At 41.9% G+C, this 24,438-nt stretch overlaps 2 protein-coding genes across 2 annotated transcripts in view; both read right to left on the bottom strand.

The window, feature by feature from the left end:
- vcanb (versican b) overlaps positions 1 to 5,328 on the bottom strand; it is a 35,919-nt gene extending 30,591 nt beyond the window's left edge. The window contains exons 1-3 of the mRNA XM_030723915.1: positions 5,170 to 5,328; positions 3,464 to 3,538; positions 1,305 to 1,706 (exon numbers count right to left, since the gene is read on the bottom strand). Of these exons, the coding sequence (XP_030579775.1) occupies positions 1,305 to 1,706; positions 3,464 to 3,538; positions 5,170 to 5,182 (490 nt within the window). The 5' untranslated portion in view covers positions 5,183 to 5,328. The remainder of the gene's footprint in view (positions 1 to 1,304; positions 1,707 to 3,463; positions 3,539 to 5,169) is intronic.
- Positions 5,329 to 6,814: 1,486 nt separating this feature from the next.
- The window catches only part of LOC115776371 (DNA repair protein XRCC4-like), a 31,995-nt gene continuing 14,371 nt past the window's right edge, over positions 6,815 to 24,438 (bottom strand). Inside the window, exons 4-8 of the mRNA XM_030724018.1 lie at positions 21,873 to 22,039; positions 20,172 to 20,303; positions 18,022 to 18,173; positions 14,477 to 14,618; positions 6,815 to 7,375 (exon numbers count right to left, since the gene is read on the bottom strand). Of these exons, the coding sequence (XP_030579878.1) occupies positions 7,276 to 7,375; positions 14,477 to 14,618; positions 18,022 to 18,173; positions 20,172 to 20,303; positions 21,873 to 22,039 (693 nt within the window). The 3' untranslated portion in view covers positions 6,815 to 7,275. The remainder of the gene's footprint in view (positions 7,376 to 14,476; positions 14,619 to 18,021; positions 18,174 to 20,171; positions 20,304 to 21,872; positions 22,040 to 24,438) is intronic.

Genomic DNA, 24,438 nt, shown 5'->3' with positions numbered 1-24,438 from the left:
TTCTCATCTGTGAGGATATCCTGGCAGAGCTGCAGGAGGACGTGAATGGATGTCTGAGCTGTTAAATGGAGAGTTGTGTGTCACTCATAGGGAGCGTCTTTGTGTGGAGCTCCCCGACAAAGACTCCTGTTCAGTCATAATGTGGAATCTGTGTAAATGTCTGGGAGGCTCTGCGTGGCTGTTGGCTGAGCTGTTTCCACTGGGTGAACCCAGACTGGGGAACCCCAGAAACCCGAGAGTCTGCGTTCTTCATCCTTTCTTATCCAGCAACACTGAACTGCAGCAAAAACACCGACTACAATCCAACAATCTTGATAATCAAATTTTTTTTAACTAGAATTTATAAAGTCTCCTGTTTTGTCTGGTTTTGGTGCAGCAGGTGGGTAAGAGCTCTATAATACTGATCCTTTTTTCTACTCTTGGATCTTTCTGATATCATTGGGAGCAGATATTCCTAATATAGTCATCTCACCTGCACAGCCCCACCCACCTGCTGGTAAAATCTTCTCTTTGGGAGCCAATCAGAATGAAGTTGGGTTGTTTTCAGAAGTTCTTATTGAAATAACTGCTGTTCACAGATGGCAGGGTGCTGGGCTGTGCCCTACCCACCCTTCCACATGCATGTGTGGAAATCCTAAGGCTGTGAGAGCAGCACAGAACAAAGCAGGTACCAAGGAGTCAGAAACAGCAAACAATGAAGGAGTTATAGGCAAGGTGGGCTGAAAAAGGCTTGCAGGGAAAGCAGTAACTGTACACAGGCTGAAGCTGTTTAATACTACATATGATATTTTCAGATAGGATGTGTAGTAGTTATGAGCTGACCCATTACTCTACTGGGATCACTAGATGAGTTGGATTTTTTTGGCCTGTATTAACTAATATTTTCCTCGATTTTTGGCTTCTTGGAAGAAGCACAATAAGCTGTAACGAGTGCACTTAATGAAGCACACAATGCTGCAGCATTTCCTGATTAAACTACAAAATAAATCTACTACAAACAGCTAGTTACTGATCAGTAAATATTACCAAGGCTCTTTCTGTTGGTTTTTTCTGTAATTTGTTGGGTGAAAATTTGTCAGGCAAATTTTTAATTGCATTTATTAATTTTCTTACATTATTAAAATTAAAAACTCTCTCTCTCTGGAACTGCAGATAATGCAAAGCTGGGTTTCCAACATGAAATTTATTAGACCCCGCTCTGAAGTCAACTGGGCACATGTGGATGCACTCACTGATGAAGTCTGCAGACTCTGCATACATGCTGTTAATCTGACTGTAAAGCTGTGTGTGTGTTTCTTACTCACCGCTGACAGTGAGGCTGATGGTGCCCTGAGTGTCCTCCATCCCATGCATCACCTCGCAGCGGTATAACCCAGCATCGCTGGCCCTGAGCCTCTCTATCATCAGAGAGGCGTCTCCAGCCAGCACTGACGCCCTGCTCTCGAACTCCTGCCCCACCTTCACCACCGTCCCCTGGGCCACCAGCACCACCTTCTCTATCTGCCCGTCCAGCTTTGTCCACTTGATCCTGAGATGTTCATCAGGACTGTGAAGAGGCGCAGGTGTAGGGTTGTGTATCGAAGTCTGTGTGGAACTGCTGGGGTAGGCTTCCATTATGGAGAAGGGACACGGTAGCACCACTTGGCCTGCTAGAGAGCCAGCTACAGGCAGGTTCTTCTTCATCTTCACTGCCATCTCTTGAGGTGCTGGAAGAAAAACAAGAACCAGTGTGAGTCTGTGTTTGAGTACGTCCCCGATAAAGCTGGACAATAATTAAAAAAAAAAAAATCAAAAGTGATAATTTTAAGAGAAAAATCTGCCAGTGGAGTGAGCAAAATTTATGTAATAAGTTTTGCTGAATTCAACCTCTCGGGCTGATACAAGACGTCTCCTACATGACTGAAAGACTGATGCAAAGCAGACTTTAGGTTTCCAAATCTCGCTGACATAAATTGTTTGTTGGATCACAGTTAGCTCCAGACTAGTCAGAAAGATTTGAGGTCACTGCAGAGTGATTTTATCTTCCATCTTTTAAATTTGATTACATTTTGTAGTTAGGGGAAGTGGCAGGTGAGCTGTAACTGCCTGCTGGCCTCACCTCTGATAATGCAACTCACCATGCTTGTGCCTTTAAAACACAGGCAGGTGTTGTGAATAAAACTAATGCTTTTTGGAGCATTTTTAATGGAATTATATCCTATCTAAGAAGTCTACACTCCACCTTGGATGAGAGAAAATCCAGTGTTTTACTGGTTTAGGTATCTGTGTCTGTGTGTTACACCCAGGCTTTGGATGATAACTTAGCTCTCCACCCTACTGTTCAAGCAGGAACACTTCTGGCTCCAATAAAAACAAGGCACTGGCCAAAATGCTAAACCTGAAGCTCAAGGAATATGACAAAGGGCCCAAAGCAGGGACTCAACTTCATCCCAATCCACTGATCCATGAAGGCCCTGCTCCTTAGCTCCCAGGACCCAAAATAGAATCAGGAAAAGTAGAATCTGCTGCCAATATCTCAGTACCAGACCCCACAGGCCCACAGGACACACCCAGAAGCCCCTTGTCTGTGACCTAATAACTGTAATATGCAGTCCGAATGGAAGGGTAAGGTACTGGGAGCTTTCTAGTTTCCATTTGTAGTCTGAGCAGTAAAGACCAGTCACATCTGAGCAGGCTTTGGTTGCATGCAGGTAAACTGTTTATGTGGAGTTCATCTTTAAATCTCTGTGGAGAACAGCAACTTAGTTCATGAAACTTATCACAGTAACCTGTGGCCTGACCAACCCAAGCAAAGAGAAATAGCAATTTGAGCAGGGTGAGCCATGCTAGCTCCATCCAAGAAGGAGACAGAGTTGGAGCACACACACACACACACACACACACACACACACACACACACACACACACACACACACACACACACACACACACACACACACACACACACACACAGCTGAATGATATCAGTTAGAGAGGTTTAAATAGGTGGGTATCTATGTTATACCTGAACAAAATATATTCTTTCAGTTTTTGCCACAAAACAGAAGCAGAGCAGCTGAATCTGGAGCCCAGACTCAGTAAAATTTTATTCTGGAACCCACAAAACAAAAGAAGGAAACAGACTCAATTAGTTGTGAAATCTGCAGAAGGATTGCAGTAATAGCTGCCCTATAGCTGTGTGTGTGTGTGTGTGTGTGTGTGTGTGTGTGTGTGTGTGTGTGTGTGTGTGTGTGTGTGTGTGTGTGTGTGTGTGTGTGTGTGTGTGTGTGTGTGTGTGTGTGTTAACCAGGGAATACTGGAGAGCAGAGTGAATTTGTGTTGTGCTGGAGTAATAATAATTTTCCACTTTCTCAGTCTTGGACCTGCAAATGTTATTACAGCTACTTCAGAGAAAAGTGCCAAGGCGGGTGACAAAGTTTGGACTGAGCTACAAGCCCGTCATTTCCTGCCGAACTCAACTCACCTGGCTGAGGACGGGCCGAACACAGACACACGAGACAGAGCAGGAGTGTGAGGATGTGTCCAATCATCTCAAGATCTGCCAAAAAGAAAATGTGGCAGTCAGTGATGGGTCTCATAATAAATGACAAACCTGTTGAAAGGCTGCAGTGATTTCATTTAATATATTTCAGGTTGATCATTTTGACAGCTGAGACCCCCCCCCCCCCCCCCCCCCCACACACACACACACACAAACACACACACACACACACACTCACAAATATTAGAATATTTAACTCCACTGAGCTCGCCTTGCGTTTCAGCCAAGGCTAGCAGTGGCCAATTCAATCACTTTGGGGATGGCTGTGGCTCAGGTAGTAGAGCGGGCTGCTAATCTACTAATCGCAAGGTTGGTGGTTTGATTTCTCTCCATGCCAAAACACCCTTGGGCAAGATGCTGAGCTGATACATTCATTGGAGCGTGAATGTTAGAAAACATTTAGGCGAAGAAAGTGCTGTGCAAACATGTGCTGAATAAAGTGCTTAGAGCTATATAAAAACCTATCCATTTACCAATCAGTCTCAACTGACCGATTAATTATTATTTATTTATATAGCACCAATTCACAACAGTCACCTCGAAGCTATTTTATAGGCAAAAATCTGACAAGAAGGTGAAGTAAATGGTAAATGGAGTGGGTCTTATATAACACTTTTTTATGTAGTGGAGTAGAAGTAGCTATACTGTAGCAAAGATAATGAAATGATAATTTAATTAAACAGTAATCAAAGGTACCTTTTCTGCTGAGAAGCTAAATGACTGATTAATTGTTACAGCTGCAGTGAAGAATATCAGCCGGTGGTGTTGGTACATACAAGCACAAAGACTACTGCAGTGCAGCCTCCGCTTCTGTGCTCAGCTGGGTTTTACTGCTGCATTCAAACTAATCTAGACAAAAGTTTCCCTGCATAAAAACAGGCTTTTTAAATGTTAAACTTCTCACTGAATCTCATAGAAATAGGATCAAGTTCTTTCCTGTGGCTCGAGTAACTTTTGGAATCACTGTTACCTAAACGACATGATCGGACATTAATATTTTTATTTTCAGTGTCAAATAAAAACCATTTCTTCTATTATTACTTCAAGTTTGTCATATTTCTGGAACTACCTAGACTATATAAACTTTAGGATTTTACAGGAATCAAGTGGCAAAGTTCCTTCTCTACACGTTTATTTGTATTTCAGTGCTGAATAAAAGAAATTCATTCATAATTAGCTCAAGTAAGGTGTGATAGAATAGCTCATATCTCATTAACATACTCCCTGCCAATGAATCAGATTCAGGTTTTCATTTCTTAATGACAGTCAGGTACAAAGCAAATAAAAGCACAAAGGAGCGGCTTCTGAGAGCACGTGTGACATGATCTGAGACGGTGACAGTGATTAAGCTTATCAGGTGATCAGGTGCTTCCGCTGTCAGAGGCTGTAAGCGGCCTTAATGGGTCCCCGGGGTTAGTTTGATCAGAGAGGCTCTTAATCGCTTGGCTTTATCAGTGTGGGAGCATTCCCGGCCACTGGGAATGAAACATATTCTTATAGTCCATATTTAGTCCCCAGATACGGTTAATATTAACTTTAGTTAATATCAGGGGATATTAAAACAATAGTGAGGCACGCTGTGGAGAATCAAATAAATAAACAAACAAATAAAAAAATAATAATACAACCTTGGAAGTGCATTCAAAGGTCCAAAAATCCGGCTGGCTCGTTTCAGGCTTATCACTTAAAATTGTTCCAGACGGAACTCCTGGAGACGCGGAATGATCCGCGGCGTGTGAACGCGCGTGTTTAGAGGCTCCTCTCAAAACTCACAGCTCTGGCTGCAAGTTCAAATCCACTCCACCCGCTATTACCCTGATATTAGGAAGAGAAGGAGCGCACATGCCTCTTAATACACCACCCAACGCAGAGGGAGGAGGGACTCTTTGGGGATGGGGTGGGGGCGAAGGAGGTGTGAGTGTGACAAAGAGAGGAACGTGGGGATGGAAGAAGCGAGAATGAAGTCTGAACTGGGAGAAGTGGAGGAAAGGGAGACCCGAAGCAAAAGCATCCTGACTTTGTGTGTACTGCCTGGTCCCGGTCCCGGTCCGGCCGGTGTCCAGTGCTCAGTCTTGGGACTGCAACACAACCATCTTCTTCATCCTAATAAGGCCGGTTATTCCTCTATCATTAACTTTAATCCCAGGGCCTGGTTGTGCCAGAGGTGCCCCCCACCACCGTATCTGTGCAGTGTTGGAAGGGTCTTATTTGACACGCATATATCTTTATTTAAGAAGTTGCATATGACTTGCTTTTCCTGTTCTGATTAGTTGGTCAAAGCAGCTGTCACCATAAAATCGTACTCTTTTAGTCATCAGAAATTTAACTGGCCCTGGCTGCATGCTCTATTTGGAGGGATGGACACGGACCTCATCCGCAGGAAGCCTTATCGCTGCATTCTTTCTGATGGCCAGCAGGAGGCGACTCCTCTAGTTGCAAAAAGAAGTCTGGATGGGTGGATGTCTGAAGGGAAACAGCCCTCGGCTCCCTGGATCCATGCTCTCAGTAAATATAAGTCATATCATAAGTTTATCCTGCAGACACTACTTTCAAGTCTAACTGAACACAAGTTGATGGTCATTTTGTACATTATGGTCCTCATGATGTGCTGTAGTTACTATCCTGTGAGCCTATCCACCGCTGACTTTAGATTTCTGGTTTCAAAAAGCTAAGATGGCGATGGCCAAAATTCAAAATCAGGATGAGATTTTGAATCCTTGAGCTGAACAGTGGTTTATGTCCATTTTTAATATGCAAAAAAAAAAAAAAAAAGATCAGAATAAGATTGTATAAATGTAATAATCTCTTGTTCATCCCATGAAACAGCATTTCCACTTAAATACTGTTGCATTTAAGTGCTCAGCCATGCTTTACAGTACCACAGGAGGCTGAGCAGAGCAGGATAAAACAGTCCAGAATTCAATCACCTGTTGATTCCTACAGTATCAACATCACAGCATTCAAAACTGTTGATTACATTTTCATGATTATTGCTGCAAGGATTAATTAAACCATATAACCTGTAGTTAAAGGAAAGTGTCCTGAACGTACTGTGTTTGACTCAAAGGTTTCCTTAAAGTGCCAGAACATAAGTGCAATGTTGGTGTTGGCTCTGTAAAAGTATACTTGCAGCTTAAAAACTTTCCAGCTGCTAATAGTACTTAATGTAACCAGCAGCCACAGAATAAGGGGCTTTTCAAGCCAATTTTAAACTAATGATACAACAGAAACCTTGTGGTTTACAGGAAATACACACCTTTATTTTCATTGTTTATTTGCACAAATATTAAAATGACAAAGTCATCGATATGTAGCCCATGATGTATACTGTAGTACTAGAAAAGGAAACAGGTTTCAGTGTTTAAAGTCCATTATGATTTAGTTTTATTCAGAAATGCTGCTCAGAGTTCCTTGAAAAATCAAAGTCTCTTTACTTCACTTAAAATGCATTTCAGATTAGTGCTGTGCTAATGTAAACTTTGCCATGACACATTTTTACTATTCCAAATATGGGTCATCAGTGCAGCTGATCACTACAAGGAACAGTCGCTACACTTGGAGAAGCTTTTCTGTCACCAACATGTCTTTGTTTGCAGTGTTGCATACATCCTTATACTTTTGCAGCAACCTATGACACTAAATGCATTTGTTCACAATAAAAAAATATGATGGCTTTTAATTGAAATCTCTGCTGTAGTCGTGTTTATCCGTCTGCATGGGGCAGAGGTGCAGCATCAGAAGTCCTCAAAAAGGTCCTCCACTGCAGAACCTGCAGCAGAACCTGCAGAGTGCTGAGGAGTCTGCAGCTTACTGGATCCTGCAGGAGACTCATTCCTGTGAACCACACACACACACACACACACACACACACACACACACACACACACACACACACACACACACACACACAGGTCAGTGGGCTAATGAGGCTGGTTTACAGGAGTTTTCCTGTTGAGACAGGAAGTGGCCCATGAGACACAAGACAAGAACCACATGGGCAGTGTGTGTGTGTGTGTGTGTGTGTGTGTGTGTGTGTGTGTAAAACTGTGGCCCAGGAACTCCCCCACTTTAAGCGGTCTACATCAAAGCCATCACTACCTCAGTGTGTTTTTGTGTTTCCATGTTCATGTTCACCAGTTTCAGGTCTGCTGAATTGTTTCTGCCTTCATGCTGAAGGTCTTTTTTTACATTATATACACTTTTAACTGGTTAATTCATCAAACTCTATGTCTGCGTATTTTTTCTCTTTGTGGGTGTTTTGTGTCTGAACATTAACAGTTTCAGACCACCTGAACCTCGGTGGCACAGGTCAACTTCATCTGACGTCATTAATTATGTCATTATTAATCCTACTGTTACATAGTGCTGGAAAGTCCTGAGAAAAAAAATACACGAGACCCGCATCAATAGATGCTCGTTTTGTAATTCTTCATCATGTGACTGAAACCACTTTGGTGAACCTTTTAGAACCCATGGTGACACCATGTGATGTTTAAGTGTGGAGATAAGAGAGGATGAAAGGGGAATCAAGAAAGCTCAGTGGGAAGCAGAGAAAAGGCAGGCAGGGGATCAAGGGAGAGAAAACTGATAAGCAAAACACAAATGTAGGCCAACTGGTCGCTAGTGCTTTATCCCAGAGACGCTCCACATTTCTTTGCATGCATTAGCTTAGCATGGAGACTGAAACAGGGGGAGGAGGAGAAGGAGTGAGGGAAGGGTGGAGGCAGACTATCTCTGCCATTAATGAACACTTCATATCTGAGTGGTTAACTCTGGCACAGTCATACAATATGACCCACTTATAAAGTACCTGAGCAGCATTCCCACCTGGAACATTTATTTACAGCCCTTTTTGTTCAGCCCTTTGAGTTCTGCAGCCAAGACAAATTAGTCAGCTGATAAACCAACAAACGAAACCTGATTTATAATGTGATTTCTGCATGTAGCAATGAAAAACTTTTACAACCCTAACCACTGCTGTCTCAAATTCACAGCATCTCTTCAAGTGCATAAATGCTTACAAGGCCTACACTCTGTCATCAGTCCATCGGTTGCAGGATGTCTTCCTCAGTTTTGTGCTATCATGCAGAACAAAACTGAAATGACCTTTCCTTCAGTCACAGGTTTAAAAACAAATAACAGTGGTCACAAAATGCTGGAGAAAATGCTAAAGTATTCAATCAGTGCCCACGGTTAAATGCTGCAAGCTCGACCTGAACCTAAGCGGTACCCTCCTGGGCCCATGAGTGCTCATGCTGACTTTACAGCTATTGCATGTTTCAGGTGTCAAAGTTCCTCCATGTCAGTGGTTTACCTCCACTCAAAATATATCCAGTAAAATAAAGCAAATAAAAAAAACCATAAAATGGGTTCAATAGTAGGTGTTCGGGTTTATTTTTCAGTGTAAGGATTGACGATTATTAGCAGTGTAACAGTGCTGGAGGAAAGCTGTGGTAACACAGAGGTGTTAGAAAGTAGAGGAGACAGAAGGTGGGAGACAGACAGAGACTGTGAAGTTTAATTTCTTCTTCCAGCATGAAGAGAAAGTACTGTACACTGCTCAAGAAAATGAAAGGAACACTTTTTAATCAGAGTATAGCATCAAGTCTTTGGTGTTAATGAAGTGAACAGCACTAGAGGGACAACAATGAGACAACCCCCAAAACAGGTGGAGGACACTTACATTTTTCCCTCCTCATCTTTTCTGACTGTTTTTCACTAGTTTTGTATTAACTAGGGTCAATGTCACTGCTGGTAGCATGAGGCCATACCTGGATCCTACAGAGGCTGCACAGGTAGTCCAACTCCTCCAGGGTGGCACATCAATACATGCCATTGGCAGAAGGTTTGCTGTGTCTCAGCATAGTCTTAAGAGCATGGAGGAGATTCCAGGAGACAGACAGTTACTCTAGGAGAGCTGGACAGGACCGTAGAGAGCTACAAAATGACCTCCAGCAGCCACTGGTGTGAATGTCTCTGACCAAACAATCAGAAACAGACTTCAGGAGGGTGGCCCGAGGGCCCGTTGTCCTCCAGTGGGCCCTGTGCTCACTGCCTGGCACCGTGGAGCCTAATTGACATTTACCATAGAATACCAGAACTGGCAGGTCCATCACTGGTGCCCTGTCTTTTTCACAGATGAGAGCAGGTTCATCCTGAGCACATGTGACAGACCTGAAAGGGTCTGGAGAAGCTGTGGAGAACGTTATGCTGCCTGTAACATCGTTCAGCATGACCGGTTTGGTGGTGGGTCAGTGATGGTCTGGGGAGGCATATCAATGTAAGGACACACAGACCTCTACAGGCTAGGGAACAACACCCTGACTGCCATCAGGTATCAGGATAAAATCCTTGGACAAATTTAAATTTTGACAAAATGGACCAGCCTGCCATTTAATGTTTTCACTTTGATTTTCAGGGTATCTTTGAATTCAGCCTCTGTAGGCTGTTAATTTTCTTTCTGTTAAACTATGCAGAATCCTTTCATTCCTAACACATTACCCAGCCCATATCAGTACAGATATCCAGCATAATTTTTTCCCCACTAAGATTTGATGTGGATGGATGGATGGATGGATGGATGGATGGATGGATGGATGGATGGATGGATGGATGGATGGATGGATGGAGCGTGGTGTTCCCTTCTTAAACTGGACAGCTTTTCTAGACCTGAAGAGTTACAAGCTCAACATCCAGGTTACCGGCAACACACAGAGTATTATGGGCAGGGTTGGTGTTTATATAATTACATATTTTTTTATTTTGACCAGTTTGAAACTCACAGATGGAAAAACTTTTGACTGCAAAGTTTTTTCCTTGCTTGCAACACACACTCATGACATGTCCAATAAAAGTATATTCATGTAATATATTTAACAGATAAATTAGACTGTGCTTGAGGGATAAAGACTGTAGAAACTCTGTACTGACACCAGTATGAATCTAAATGAAAACACACGAGACCCTGGCAATACCACGTCTTGTAATAATTATCTGTGATGCTTGAAGCGATGTTTGATTGTTTACAGAACCGGTCCATGTGTGATGGAGAGGAAGGATTTCGCTCTTTCTTTTGGTTTCTTTTCATAGGAAACAGTCCTTTGAGCCCACAAACACTTATATCCTAACCACATGTTAAAAGATCAGGAGAAGCAGCTGAGCAGTCAACTCAAAACCTCTCTGATTTTCAGAGGAATCGATAAAGTCGTCTTTGTTTCTTTAAACAAAGAGTTCATCATTCTGGGATAAAAATACATCTAATAGTAAAGTACAGACCAGGATTTGGGAAACTGACAGCTTAGTGTAGGAAAGCATAGTGACTGAAAAGAAGGCTACAACCTCTAAGCCTCCAGTACTGTGCTTTATATTTTGTTTCCAAGGAGCCAGACTTTCTTGTAATTTTTTCAAGTGGTCTTGAGCAACAGCTTTCCAGGCTTTTCTCTGAACATCGGCTGATTTTCACTCATTCTCAGTGCAGTCCTGGTATCTGACTATTTTCAGGGGAATGCGTTCTTTGTTAAGCTGACCTATGAATCATTCAAGCATAAAACAACTCCTAACTCAAGGGACGAGCCAGTGTTGCATCTACACGTGACAGAAACTAGGCAAAGAACGCATTTTAAGTTGTATCTTAGGCACTTTGTTACTGGCAGCCTGTCGCAAAACTAAATAACTTGTTTCCATTTCTTTAGCTGAATCTATGGAAAGTGCTGACAGGCAGCATCACAACGAGATGATTCCTAAAGAGCTATCAACTAAAAACCTGGCATATCTCTGCATGGTGTGCAGTGTGTCCTTAAAAGAAATTGAGGGAAGTGGAGGACAAACGAAGAAGCGGCAGTTATCCACTGATCTCTTCTTTGCACTGCTGGGTTCACAGTGAGGTCAAGTGACACTTCTTATAAAAAAGTAATTTCCCAAAATGCTGAGCACTGTTTTAAACTGCGTACGTGGCTCTCTTTTGGCTCTTTCTCTCTGGTAACTTTTCCTCCTCCTGGTCTCCATCTTCTCTGTGGAGGTAACAGTGCTCAACAGGCACTGCCAGGGTAAGGGCCTCTTTTCTGCTGGTGTTTGCCAGCTTGGGGGGGGGGGGCTTCAGCAGCTTTCGGACCACTGCAGCTATCAAACACCCAGACAGCTACAAATGCACATCAGATCACTGCTGCTTCTTGTTAGGGAAGTCAGAGCTGGTAATGGCCACCACTACCAAATCCTGACAGCAGCTGGAGATGGATGGCAGCACTTATCTGCATGTGGCACGGTTTACAGTCGCTGGCACTCGGAGAGGTTTGGATACAGTATATTCAGCTCAGTGGGAGGGGATTGGAGGCTTGCTACAGAAACAATGTCAGATTGAGACATGCTTTTTAGAACAGTTTCTAAACAGATACCTCCAAAAGAAGCTGGCAAATGGAAGATATGGGAACAAGAGCAATGGCATTGTGAGGTTTTGGATGTGCAGCAATGGGGCTTTCAGAGTGTGTGATGGTCTGACTTTGAGGGTGGACACAGGGACTATAGAAACAACATGCAGGAGAATAGAAGAGAGTTGCATAATTGTTTCTTTGGCTCCCCAGTTCATATGCTAGACCTCCCTTTGCAATCCCCCACCTCCACCCCAGCAGCCCCAGTCCAAAATGTGTTCCAACCAGACAATAATGGCATTCAAAAGACATTAAAGGAGTTGGTTAAAATGAGTTATGAAAAAAATTACTGTCACTTATGTCAAAATAACTGTTTTTTATTACTCTGAACCCACATATCTGAATCCTCATCCAAATTCTGAGTCACAAACACACTCTGCAAAATCTGCACACTGCATAGACTGTATATAAAAGAAGGATGTAAACACAGTAACATTACCAATTGCATTTCAAAGCCTCAGCATTAGCACTTTGGCTGACCCTTGTGTTTTTGTTTTGGAGCAAGAAGAGGTGAGCTTGGCATTCATCTCCAGAAGAAAGCTGTAAAATGTGATACTGCCCCGAAGGTGGACAGATGGGCTGTTTCTCTGGACATGAAGGAGAACTGAAAATAGAAGCTGCTGCTGCAGGAGCCCAGAAAACAGATCTACTGCTACTTAACAGAGTTATAATAGTTTTGGATTTTACATTATAGTTTAGTTTTAGTTAGTTTTTACTTTTTTTTCTCTAATTCAGTTAGTTTTAATTCGTTTTCAGAGTGGTTTTTCTCGTTTTTATTAGTTTTTATTTTTGGTTTCATGCTTAGTTTTAGTTAGTTTCAGTTAGTTTCAGTATTAGTTTTAGTATTTTCATACCTGATCAGGTGCAAGATTCAAGGCGCAAAAGTGACTATTGTGTAATGAAAACTTGACAAAAGATACAGTTTAAAGAAATATAGTCAACAACCAACTGTTCACAAGACATGCTAAATTTGTGTATTATTAAGGACACACATGAACATCAACAGGGAGAAACAAAGAAAAACATGAACTCCCAAACTCAATAAATTCTACAATAAACTCCACAATAAACTTCAGCATCAGTGCAGCAGATTAATAACACCTACATGTGGTGTTAAACAAAAACAAACTCTTTGAAGGAGTCAAAGCTCAAATCCAGCTGCATCCTGATGTTCTCACCACCTGAAGCTGCTTCTGTTTTGGAGCTAGCTTGGTTAGATGCTCGCTAATTAAACCTGCAGGGTCTTTGCGGCCTCTGTACACAACCTACAGAAGTTGCCGACCTCATGTCCACATTTATGCTTGTGTAGCTGGATTGTGTGTGTTAATTACCTTGTGGTCGTGTGCAGGTGTTTGTACTCAAAGAACCTCCATACGGGACTCTGCCGCTTTCTCGGCAGACCGCAGCCATTACTTTGCGGACCAGCACGGTGAGCGCACGCACATGCGCACTCACACAGTTGTCCTGTGGCGCTCCCAGCTTAAACTCCGAGAGCGGAAACAATGATTTCATATCAATCCACAAGGCTTAAAATGAAAGTCAGTTTATCGATAATTTCAGTTAGTTTTAGTTAGTTTTGTAAACTCACAATTCAGTTTTAATTAGTTATCGTTTTTTCCTTTTAATTATAGTTTTTATTTATTTCAGTTAACGACAATGTTTTTTCAATTTCAGTTTTCGTTATTTCGTTCGTTTTCGTTAACTATAATAACCCTGCTACTTAAATGCTTCTTTGCTTTAACACCCAGTCACACCAGCCTTTCTTCACATAATAAAAGTATTTGGTGGCTAATGCCATCTCTGGCCTTACATGGAGTAAATGCATTCCCTGTACATAAAAGCTGGAAGTGGCTTCCATGCAAAGAGTGCCTTAAAATCTAAAAGCATTCTTTCTAATTATTTTTAAAAATGCATGCTGCTCATAGACTTTTATCAGCGTTTATTTAAACACTTTGATTCCTTCGCATATTTACACCCGTGACTGTGTTGCATTAATCACTTGTTTGCAGCTGCAAATGCTTCGCACAGAGCTCAGTAGCAGCTTCATCCAACTGCGTGAACAATATAATGCCGCTACAGGCTGGTTTTAATTACCTAACATAAAGATGATTCCCTGAATGTTTGATGCTTCCTATTAAAGTAACGAGCAAGGGGTGAGATGAGGAAGAGATGTTGGATGTGAAGGAAAGGGGAAGATGAAACATGGAGAAGCTCCAGATCAAGCTTTCTGTTTTCTCCTGTTTGTTCCACAGAAAAAGGAGGCAGGTGTCTTTAACTGGTGACAGTCAAGTTCATTTAAGCAGACTGTGTGTTACTTCAGCTGTGTTGTCCCTCCCTGACACATGGGAACACATTTAAACAGAACTGCATGAACTGTTTGAAGCTTTAGAGGCAGTAAAGACGCTATAAAGCCAGAGGAGCTACTGCGCATACACTGTCAAAACAAAGAGCAGCAGCATAGCCCACACCCAGTGACCCCGATGTGAAGGAGGCAGCGCGGAGACACTCGTACCTCTTTCTCTGCAGCCTCTCTGGGTTTGGTCGTTTTACCGCAGCTTCTGGGGCCCCACGGTTATGAACGCGCCGCTTGCGAGAGGGGGCCACGTCTGTGAGGTCACTCAAGCTGTCATCCAGTGGGCCTGGAGTCAGTGACTCTGAGGAGAGCATGGGTCAGGAAATAACAGCAGTCATTTAAAATGAGACTAGCTGCATAAATATATTCTAATTTTGGCATTCATCTTACAATAGGAAGGCAGGAAAGGATTAAATAAATGGAACTAAAGAGTACAATAGAATACAATAGAACTTTATTGCTCATTTGCAGGAAATCGCTTTGTTACAGCAGCAGTATCAGCTAACGCTAATACTACAGTACTATCAGAAACACAATATAAATGCTATTTAAATATTATATACAGTGGTGAATTAAAATGAGTGGTTAGCATTGCTCATTAAAAAGTCCGACTGCTGCAGGCAGGAAGTTCTTCCTGCTGCGTTCCCTCCTGATGGTGTCAGTCTGTGACTGCAGGTGCTTTCCTGAAGGTCGTGCAGTGGGTGTGAGCTATTGCTGTGTACGCTGTTTGGTTTCCTCAGCATCCTCCCCCCCCACCCACCTGCTGAACCGTCCAGTTCAGCCCCGTCCCCCCAGCACACACAGATTTTAACCTTCTCAGGAAGTACAAGCTGCTTTGCCCCTTCTTGTACACTGGCTCCGTGTGTCTGGACCAGTCCAGCTTGTCATCCAGCTGCACGCCCAGGTACCTGTAGCAGCCTCCGCCTCCGTGCCTTGATTGGTGACTGGAGCCGGTGTGTGTCTCTTCCTCTTAAAGTCATTCACCATCTCCTTGGTTTACGTACATTTAGGTGAAGACAGTTGTGGTTGCACCAGTCCATAAAGTCCCTAATCGTGCCCCGTGTTCCTCTTCCTGTCCTTCACTGATACAACCCATGATGGCTGAGTCATCAGAGAGTTTCTGAAGAAATCGGGCATTGGCGTTGTACTGGAAGTCAGATGTAAATATTGTGAAGAGGAAGGGGGACAGGACGGTTCCTATGAGGAACCTTGTGCAGAACAACTTATTTTTTCTACTACTTTCCACTCGATTGGCCCACTGAAAGGTTCTCACGTGTATTTACCTGACCTTAAATAGGATCTCCAATGAATCTAATGTTTAAGAAACACATTTTCAACCTTAGCAGCAGTTTCTACACTACACAAACAGACCCATGCACACACACAGCAACACTACAAATTTCCCTGGATTCACTTTGCCCCTTCCTCCCCCTCCCTCTATCTGCGAGCCATCTGAGTCACTGCCGTGGCAACAGAAAAAACACAAATCCTGCAAGTTTTGCCTCATGACGGAGGGGAAAGCCCAGCGGGGACAACAGCATCCAAAAAGTGTTGAAGTATCAAAAGAAACCTAATCTGGCTGTAGACCATTGCAAAGTGGAAAAATCACAGACGTAAACAGCTCAGAGGAAGGCGAAACTCCCCAAAAAACCTTTCACAGCTCCATTATTGCTAACTTATGTTCAGCACTTACACTCCATATTTTCTGCTGATGGCACATTTATCACACCCATGCCATCTGGGAGTTAAAGTCTCGAGGCTGATGAAGGGCAATGTCAACATTAAGAGCTGCTTACATTTAAATGTGTTTGTGGAGGTCAGTTCGCAGAGGCACACTACTATAACTGCTAAGTGAGGTCGTGGTTAGTTTCTGGGTAGGAAACACACAAAGTCTCACTGACAGTCCAAACACACTCAGCTCCCATGACAACAGCTCCCAGAGTCATATCCAGAAAGTTTTGATGTGAAAATGCTCACAGCTCGCTGGTTTGCTGACTTTACAGTAATAAATGTGTTGTTACAGCTCTGCTCTCAGAGACATGCGTCACACACATCTCAGCAGGTGTTTTCCATCAAGTCAGAGCACCTGTAACAGCACTGCTCTACCTGATGAAGTCAAGAAATATTAAGTATCCATAAGAAAAAAAACAATAAAGCACTTAATGTATAAGATCTGCGACAATCATTTTCAGAAACTGTTATGTTAGGAATATAATTCTGATTCAGGAACAACACGGAAAGTTCCATACAAGTAAGACTCGGATTAAGAGGGACATGATATACCTTTATGTTTGTTACATTTAAGTATATATGAAGTGATATATCATCCCATTTCTGTGCAAGATCTAAAAGTAGATAAAGAGAAAGCAGTAAAATAAATTGAATTAAAAATGTCTGAGATTACTTTCTACTGAGGAGAAAAGGTACGCAAACCTCTAGCATAAGCAGTAAATTAATCACTGGAATGATTCAGTACAAATGGACACCTTGTTTTAATTCAAAGAAATTATGTAGATACGTGTTACCCTCCACACGAGATGTCAAGAGTGAGAATAAATCTTTGGGAGGTCACAAAGGAAGGCGCTAAAGGTCTGTCTGGTGTTCTGGTGCTACAAGGTTAAAGCACTGCTCTCTATAAAAAACACTGCTGCTCATCTAAAGTTGGCTACAGATCACATGGACGAGCCTGAACAATATTCTGGATGAATGTGACCAAAATAGCATGTTTACTTTAAATAACAGGCGTTCTTTAGATGATAACAACTGAGTCTCAGTCTCAGAAGAAGTTGGTCATGGCAAAAAGAACACAATCCCTTCCTCATAGGAATGGCAGAAGGACACACACTAACATCTCAGAGTGGGAAAGAATTACTCTAAGATCACTCCACCAAAACAGCTCTTCTTAGAGTCTCCAATGACATCTCGATGCAGGAGAATGTTCTGTTCTGCTGATGTTGGACTTCACCTCTGCCATTACAGCATTATGCTCCACAGGCTGTGATACTGGGAGGCTGTTTCAGGGTCTACTTTGGAGTAGTTTTCTTCATATCCTTCTAAACAATCTTCTTCTGTTGGTGCTTCTAGGTCCTCTTCCACTTTTCTTGCCTATGGTGTCCCACAAAGTTGTGTTTGGGGCTTTTACTGTTTCTGCCATATCTGCCCTATCTTCAGCACATTTTTAGCCCTTTTAAGGATAAGCTTTCACTCTTGATTTTATCACTTAAAACATTGCCAAGTTCACTTCCATTGAATCACACTCTAAATTAGAAATTATTTATGTCTTTATTTCATTGCATTTGGATTATTGTAAATCACTGTTCACTTGTGTAAGCAAAACGTCTGCAGGTTGTTGCAAAGCTGCAAAGCTTCTGACTAAGTCCTCTAAGTTACTCACATCACACCATTGCTAACTTTTAGAGCTCTGCATGGACAAGCAGCAGTGTAAATCAACAGGTTTCTGAGGTCATGTGATCAGAGCCTACTGGCTGTGCATGGTGCAAAGCTGCGAACCAAAGGAGCTCAGGTAACAGTGGCCTCCAGACTCTGGAACTCTCTCGCTGAGTTGAGAACTGTGGACTCGGTGATATTTTTAAAAAACAGCTAAAAACTCAACAAAAACGTATCCGGTTTGCTTTGGGGTAACTTTTTGTTTTAATCTTCTAAAACAAATTCATTGTAATTTTTTCCACTGTCACAGGGCTTACCCCGAGATGGCAAACTGGAGGCTGGAGTCGACTCCACATCCTCTGGGTCCTCATCAGTACTGCCTCCATATTCATCCTCCTCAACACCACCATCCTGACCTGCTGGCTGCTCTGACTTTACTGAGTGTCTCTTTCTCTGCTCAGTGGAACTCCTACAGCAGAAAACACACATTATATGATTCAGTCAGACTGCTTAACACTCACATAACTTTTACAACAGAGGAATCACAGGAAACAGACCCTTGATCTGTTTACTGATCAACTACAGTACATACAGTGGTATGCAAAAGTTTGGGCACCCCTGATAATTGTCATGATTTTCCTTTATAAATCATTGGTTGTTCGGATCAGCAGTTTCAGTTAAATATATCATATAGCAGATGAACACAGTGATATTTGAGAAGTGAAATGAAGTTTATAGGATTTACAGAAAATGTGCAATAATTATTTAAACTAAATTAGGCCGGTGCATAGGTTTGGGCACCCTTGTCATTTTATTGATTTGAATACCTTTAGCACTAATTATTGGAACACAAAATGTGTTTTGTAAGCTCATTGACCCTTGACCTACATACGCAGGTGAATCCAATCATGAGAAAGGGTTAAGGTGGCCAATTGCAAGTGTTTCTCCTCTTTGCATCTTCTCTGAAGAGTGGCAACATGGGAGCCTCAAAACAACTCTCAGATGTGCTGAAAACAAAGACTGTTCAGCATCATGGTTTAGAGGAAGGATCCAAAAAGCTCTCAGAGATTTCAGCTGTCAGTTTCCACTGTGAGGAACATAGTGAGGAAATGGAAGACCACAGGCACAGTTCTAGTTAAGGCCCGAAGTGGCAGGTCAAGAAAACTCTCAGATAGGCAGAGGAGAAGGATGGTGAGAACAGTCATAGTCAACCCACAGAGCAGCTCCAAAGACCTACAACATCATCTTGCTGCAGTTGTTGTCACGGTGCATCGTTCAACTATTCAGCGCACTTTGCACAAGGAGAGGCTGTATGGGAGAGTAATGTAGAAGAAGCCTTTTCTGCACACACGCCACAAACAGAGTTGCTTGAGGTCTGCTAAAGCACATTTTTACAAGCTAGCTTCATTTTAGAATAAGGTGCTGTGGACTGATGAAACTAAAACTGAGTTATTTGGACATAACAAGGGGCGGTATGCATCGTGGGAAAAGAACACAGCACTCCAAGACAAACACTTGGTACCCACAGTGAAATTTGGTGGTGGTTCCATCATGCTGTGGGGCTGTGGGGCCAGTGCAGGTACTGGGAATCTTGTTAAAGTTGAGGGTCTCATGGATTCCAGTCAATATCACAGATTCTTGAGAACAATGTTCAAGAATCAGTGACAAAGTTGAAGTTGTGCCGGGGCTGGATACTTCAACAAGACAATGACCCCAAACACTGCTCAGAATCTACTGAGGCGTTCATGCAGAGGAACAAGTACAACGTTCTGGAACGGCCATCTCAGTCCCAGACCTGAATATTATTGAAGATCTGTGGTGGGATTTAAAGCGGGCTGTCCATGCTCAGAAACCATCAAACCTGACTGAACTGGAGATGTACATTTCACTGTGCATTGTACTGTGTATAACTGTGCATGTGACGAATAAACACTATCTTATCTTATCTTATCTTATCTTATCTTATCTTATCTTATCTTATCTTATGTTCTGGAAAGCAGAATGGTCCAAAATACCTTCAACCAGAATCCAGACTCTCAGTGGAAACTACAGGAAGCATTTAGAGGCTGTTATTTCTGCAAAAGGAGGATCTACTAAATATTGATGTCATTTTTCTGTGGGGGTGTCCAAACTTATGCACCTACCTAAATTTGTTTAAATAATTATTGCACACTTTCTGTAAATCCTATAAACTTCATTTCACTGCTCAAATATCACTGTGTTGGTCTGCTATATGATAGATTTAACTGAAACTGCTGATCTGAACAACCAATGAGTTATAAAGGAAAACCATGACCATTATCAGGGGTGCCCAAACTTTTGCATACCACTGTATTTCATAAAAAATAGCTTGATTGTAGGCTCACAGGTGAAACTCTACTTTTCAAACATTTGAAAACTCTTCAGTGTCTTCAGACTCTGCGGAGCTACTGTAAAACCATGATGTGATGTGGTGTAAGCAGCGCACCTCATTTCCTGCAGGCTTGTGACCTCCTGCTGCAGACTGCGAATCTTTGCTTTCTTCTCATTCAGAACCAGGACGAACCGAGAGTAAAGCTCTGCCTCCAGGGCCTCCTTACCACCAACATAACGCTTCAGCCTTGAAAGCACAGAAATACACAAGTTAAACATACTTCAATAAACTTGCACACATACTGACCAATGCGACACCACTGCAGTTCAGTGATGGAGAGGTTGAGTTTTTTGCATGTAAACTGTTTGCCCAAAGTTCATGACACAGGGAGTCACTAGTATGCACAGCAAACACTGCTGCTTAAGTGCCTGAAACTATGCACTGACAGTCCATGTCCATAGAGTTACCATATAAAACATCTGTATCATGCCCAGCTGGCTAGTTTGACATGCTATCTAAAGAGAAAAGAAAAAGGAAAAACGGGTTCCTTGCAGTTTGCCACTTCTGCAGAAACGTGTGCAGGATTTTCTGCATGTTCTGTGTCTGAGTCAGCTTTTGCAAAGTATGAAGGTTTCTGAGTGTGGATGCAGCTTCAGCCATCATAGGTGATAATAGTCACTGTCACTGATGACTCAGACCTCAGAGAGTTATCAGAGGTTTAAAAGAGGTACTGCAGCAATAAAGCAGATGACAAAAGTGCGTTTTTTGAAGCTTAAAGTACTTAAAACTATTTTACTATATCCTCCAAAAGGACAATGTTCATATAAACATGGCCAAAATTTCAAATAATTAAGTCAGGGTATGTAAATGTCACACTTCAGAAGGCTTTAAACAGTCCGGGTTTTTATAGTCTTGGATCTGCGTGATGTTAGTAGAGCAAATATTCCATTTATGACCATCTCAAATACACAAAGCTGCACTTAGCTGAAGTTCAAACCCTTTGTGTACGAGGGACAGCCAATACAAAGAAATATGCTTTAAAGGGAATTCATACAGCATATAATTTAATATTATAGGGAAATTGTTCTCAAATTTGATTTATAAAGCACATTTAAAACTTTAAATACCTCATCCTAAAACACACAAAACATTTCCATGGTAAACAAATTAAAGAAAGTAAAAACTGCACTCTTGTACAAGGGTATATACTTCATAATATCTTTATAGTTATATAATCTATAACAATAAGCCTGACATAATGCACACTTACAAGGTATTCATAGCATATTATACTCATATGTGTCGTATTAGATGTTGTATTAGATGATTATGTCCCTTTGTAGTTCTGTCTTTGTGTTGGATCACGTGTCAAAAAGTGAATTTTTCAACTTATTTTTCATTTCTGGAAAGTGGATGAAGTGACAGCGAGACAAAGTGACAGGCAGTGTGTGAGGGTTGTGTTGGTCCGGCCAAAAAACATATTCTATTTGCTCTGTGCCTGCTCAAGATGATACACTGACACGCACAACAGTTTGTGTTGCTTCCTCTGAATGTTGAGATGCCTCAGGATGCTAGAGTAGCATTTCAGGCCTCATGTAAAGGACAAATTAATGGTGCTTGTGAATACTCAGATGGGCTGCCTTCAGGGTTTGCAGCTCTTCACAGAAACCTGCTGAAAACTGCTTGGTTACAGCAGAAGACACAGCTGTCATCACCAGCAATGAAATCTGGGTCAGTTTGAAACTGATATTTATGTGTTTATGTTCAGCAAATGTGTAAGCCACTATGGATTTAACTAGGTTTGTGCGTGTTTACTCTGCAGTGATGTGTTGCTGTTCTCCTCTCAGGCTCTGGTTCTCCTCCTTTAGTCTCTGGTTGTGGTGCTGCAGGTTAATTCCCCTCTGCAGGCTGTGAGTCAGTAAACTTCTCACTGCTTCTGCTGGATCCGGGACGGCCTTCAGGACAATAGAGCCCAACCTGAACTGGAAGAATAGAGTGAAAACAAAAGAAACTGCCTTTATTCACAAGCTCTTTTAAAGGCAGTTACAGCACATCTTTGTGCCCTAAATATAGCTTCTTCAGGGCTGCAACTACCAAGCAGTGGTGATGTGGTGTGTGCCAATAGATGTTTCACATACACACTGACAAATACCTGAAACAACTGACACATATTGTGATAATATTGTTACCATCTTTGAGCTATGATAATCACTTAGTAACAATATCACAACACAACATCCACACTACCAACTATTTTCATTACTGGTTAATCTGCTGACTAATTTTTGATTCATGAAAAACAATGATGTCATTAAATATAGGAGCCCTTTATTTTGAGAAACATGAAGCTAGCGACACCGGCAACCATACTTGAGTGTAAAAATGCTTCATAGTATTAAAAAGCATGTTTTCAGTGCGTCACAAAAAAATAAAAACAGTTTTTATGGATAGGTTCCCCCCTGCAGCCGTCAGCAGAGAGCCAGCAGCTACAGCTGACTTTGTCAGTACACCCTTCGATCAACGCAGCCACGCCCCAACTTTAAGCAAAGGTAAGCCAATTCTGGTGAGATACAAAAACACCTCTCCCTTCATACAGCTGATATGACGGGAGAATTAGCAACAAGCTACAAACATTATTTTCCTCTCTGAAGTAGGACATGTTTACATGAGTCAGTGTGGATTTACTCACTTTTGGAGGCAGTGTCAAGAGACCATTAGAGAAAATGAATTCAGTAGAAATTGCACTAACAGAGATTTTTCCCCTCTCATGTATCTGTTTCTTCTCAGTGTCTAATCTTTGCCAGCTATTACTTCACCAACTCTTAGAAAAGTCAAGTAAATAACCTCTGACTGAAATACTACATACTGAAATGGAAAACCTCTCCAGAAACCTCCAGTCATTGGCTCATTGTATGCACTGAGCTGGCATCACGCTCTTAGCCATCATATCTGTATCTGTTATCTGGGGGTTGTGGGTGGGGGTGGGTGGTAAAGCTGCAGGTCAAACTGGATGTTGTTGACTTCTTTTAGGCACCAGCAGTTTGGCTGGACAGAAAATGCTGTGAGCAATGGGTTTCCCACGTTGTCATAGAGACGCTACTGTTTTGAATGGTGCCTCTGACTCACTGATTCACTTTCATTAACAGCCAGACACTTTCATTTAGGAAGACACCTCCACAAGCAGCTCCACCTACTCTAGATTTACAACCAAGGTGGATGAATGTTTTATTTGTCCTTCCCCCTCCGCCCCTCTTTTTTGGAACCTAATCGACATTCACCTTAACAATGATTTATATTAGGCACATTTTCTAGGGCGTCAAAACAAACACATACGTGCTCAGCAACTAGATTTCATGTTTACATAAAAAAACAAACTATTCATTTAATCTGGGGTTTTCCTCAAAATTATTCATGCTTATGCCACCTCATAAAAGTGTTAGAGCTGCTTTTTGGGTAGACAGGTCTAAAAACTACAATGCTTATGGCACTTCTGCAAAATATTAGTGAGATCTGGACCCCACTTTCTATGGACAAGTCAGTCAGAGGTGTGACTCAATAAAGCTGACCTGATCTCAGATTGTGTGATAAGTTTCCTGCACACCGTAGCTTTGCTTAAATGGACACCCTGAGCTTCAGAGACAACTTAATGCAACTCAAGACCACTTTAGCAAAAAATTGAATTAAGAAAGAAAATTAACTTTTTCCTGGTATTCTACTTTTTTGAGATATACTAGTATAATCTATGGTTGCAGGGTGCTAACCACACTTGCTAGCAGAAACTGATAACGCTATCCAAAACATCCAATATGGTAGCTGCCAAAATTCAGGCTGCAAAAGGGAAATTGAGAAACTAATGTTTGATGTCATGTTGGCTAAGTCCATTTTAAATAAAAGGGTTTTAACCGGCACCTATATTTAAAAAAAAAACAACCACACACACCCAGTTTGTTACCAATATTGGCTAATATATCATTTATTCTGTGGAATCTATGACAGAAAACATTTGTCACACATAACAAATGTGAACAGAAAATGTCTGCAAAGAGACATTTTTTTAACGAATTACTGTTTGAACTTTTCTGTAGCCAGAAGAGTTACAGTGAGCATGCTCAGGTCTGGTACGCCAAGCACCAAATGGAACACCTGTATCTGAATGTAAAAGTCTCTCTGGGCTCTGCTGGCGTTCAGCAGAGCTGGACGGGAGCAGAAATTAGAGAGATGTTACACTGAAGCCTTTCATTATGACTCATAAGCTTACAGCAGATGAATGATTTTTTTTTAATCCTTTTTTCTGTATTGAGGAAGAGAAGCCTTCGTCACCTCTAATGACACGCCACTGCACACTTCTGTAAAGTGACAGTTGTTAACTTTTGTTTTTTAA

This window comes from Archocentrus centrarchus, unplaced genomic scaffold, assembly GCF_007364275.1.
Source record: "Archocentrus centrarchus isolate MPI-CPG fArcCen1 unplaced genomic scaffold, fArcCen1 scaffold_30_ctg1, whole genome shotgun sequence".
Taxonomy (NCBI): Eukaryota; Metazoa; Chordata; class Actinopteri; order Cichliformes; family Cichlidae; genus Archocentrus; species Archocentrus centrarchus.
The sequence above is the reverse complement of the archived record's forward strand: the minus strand, read 5'-3'. Positions and strand labels throughout refer to the sequence as shown.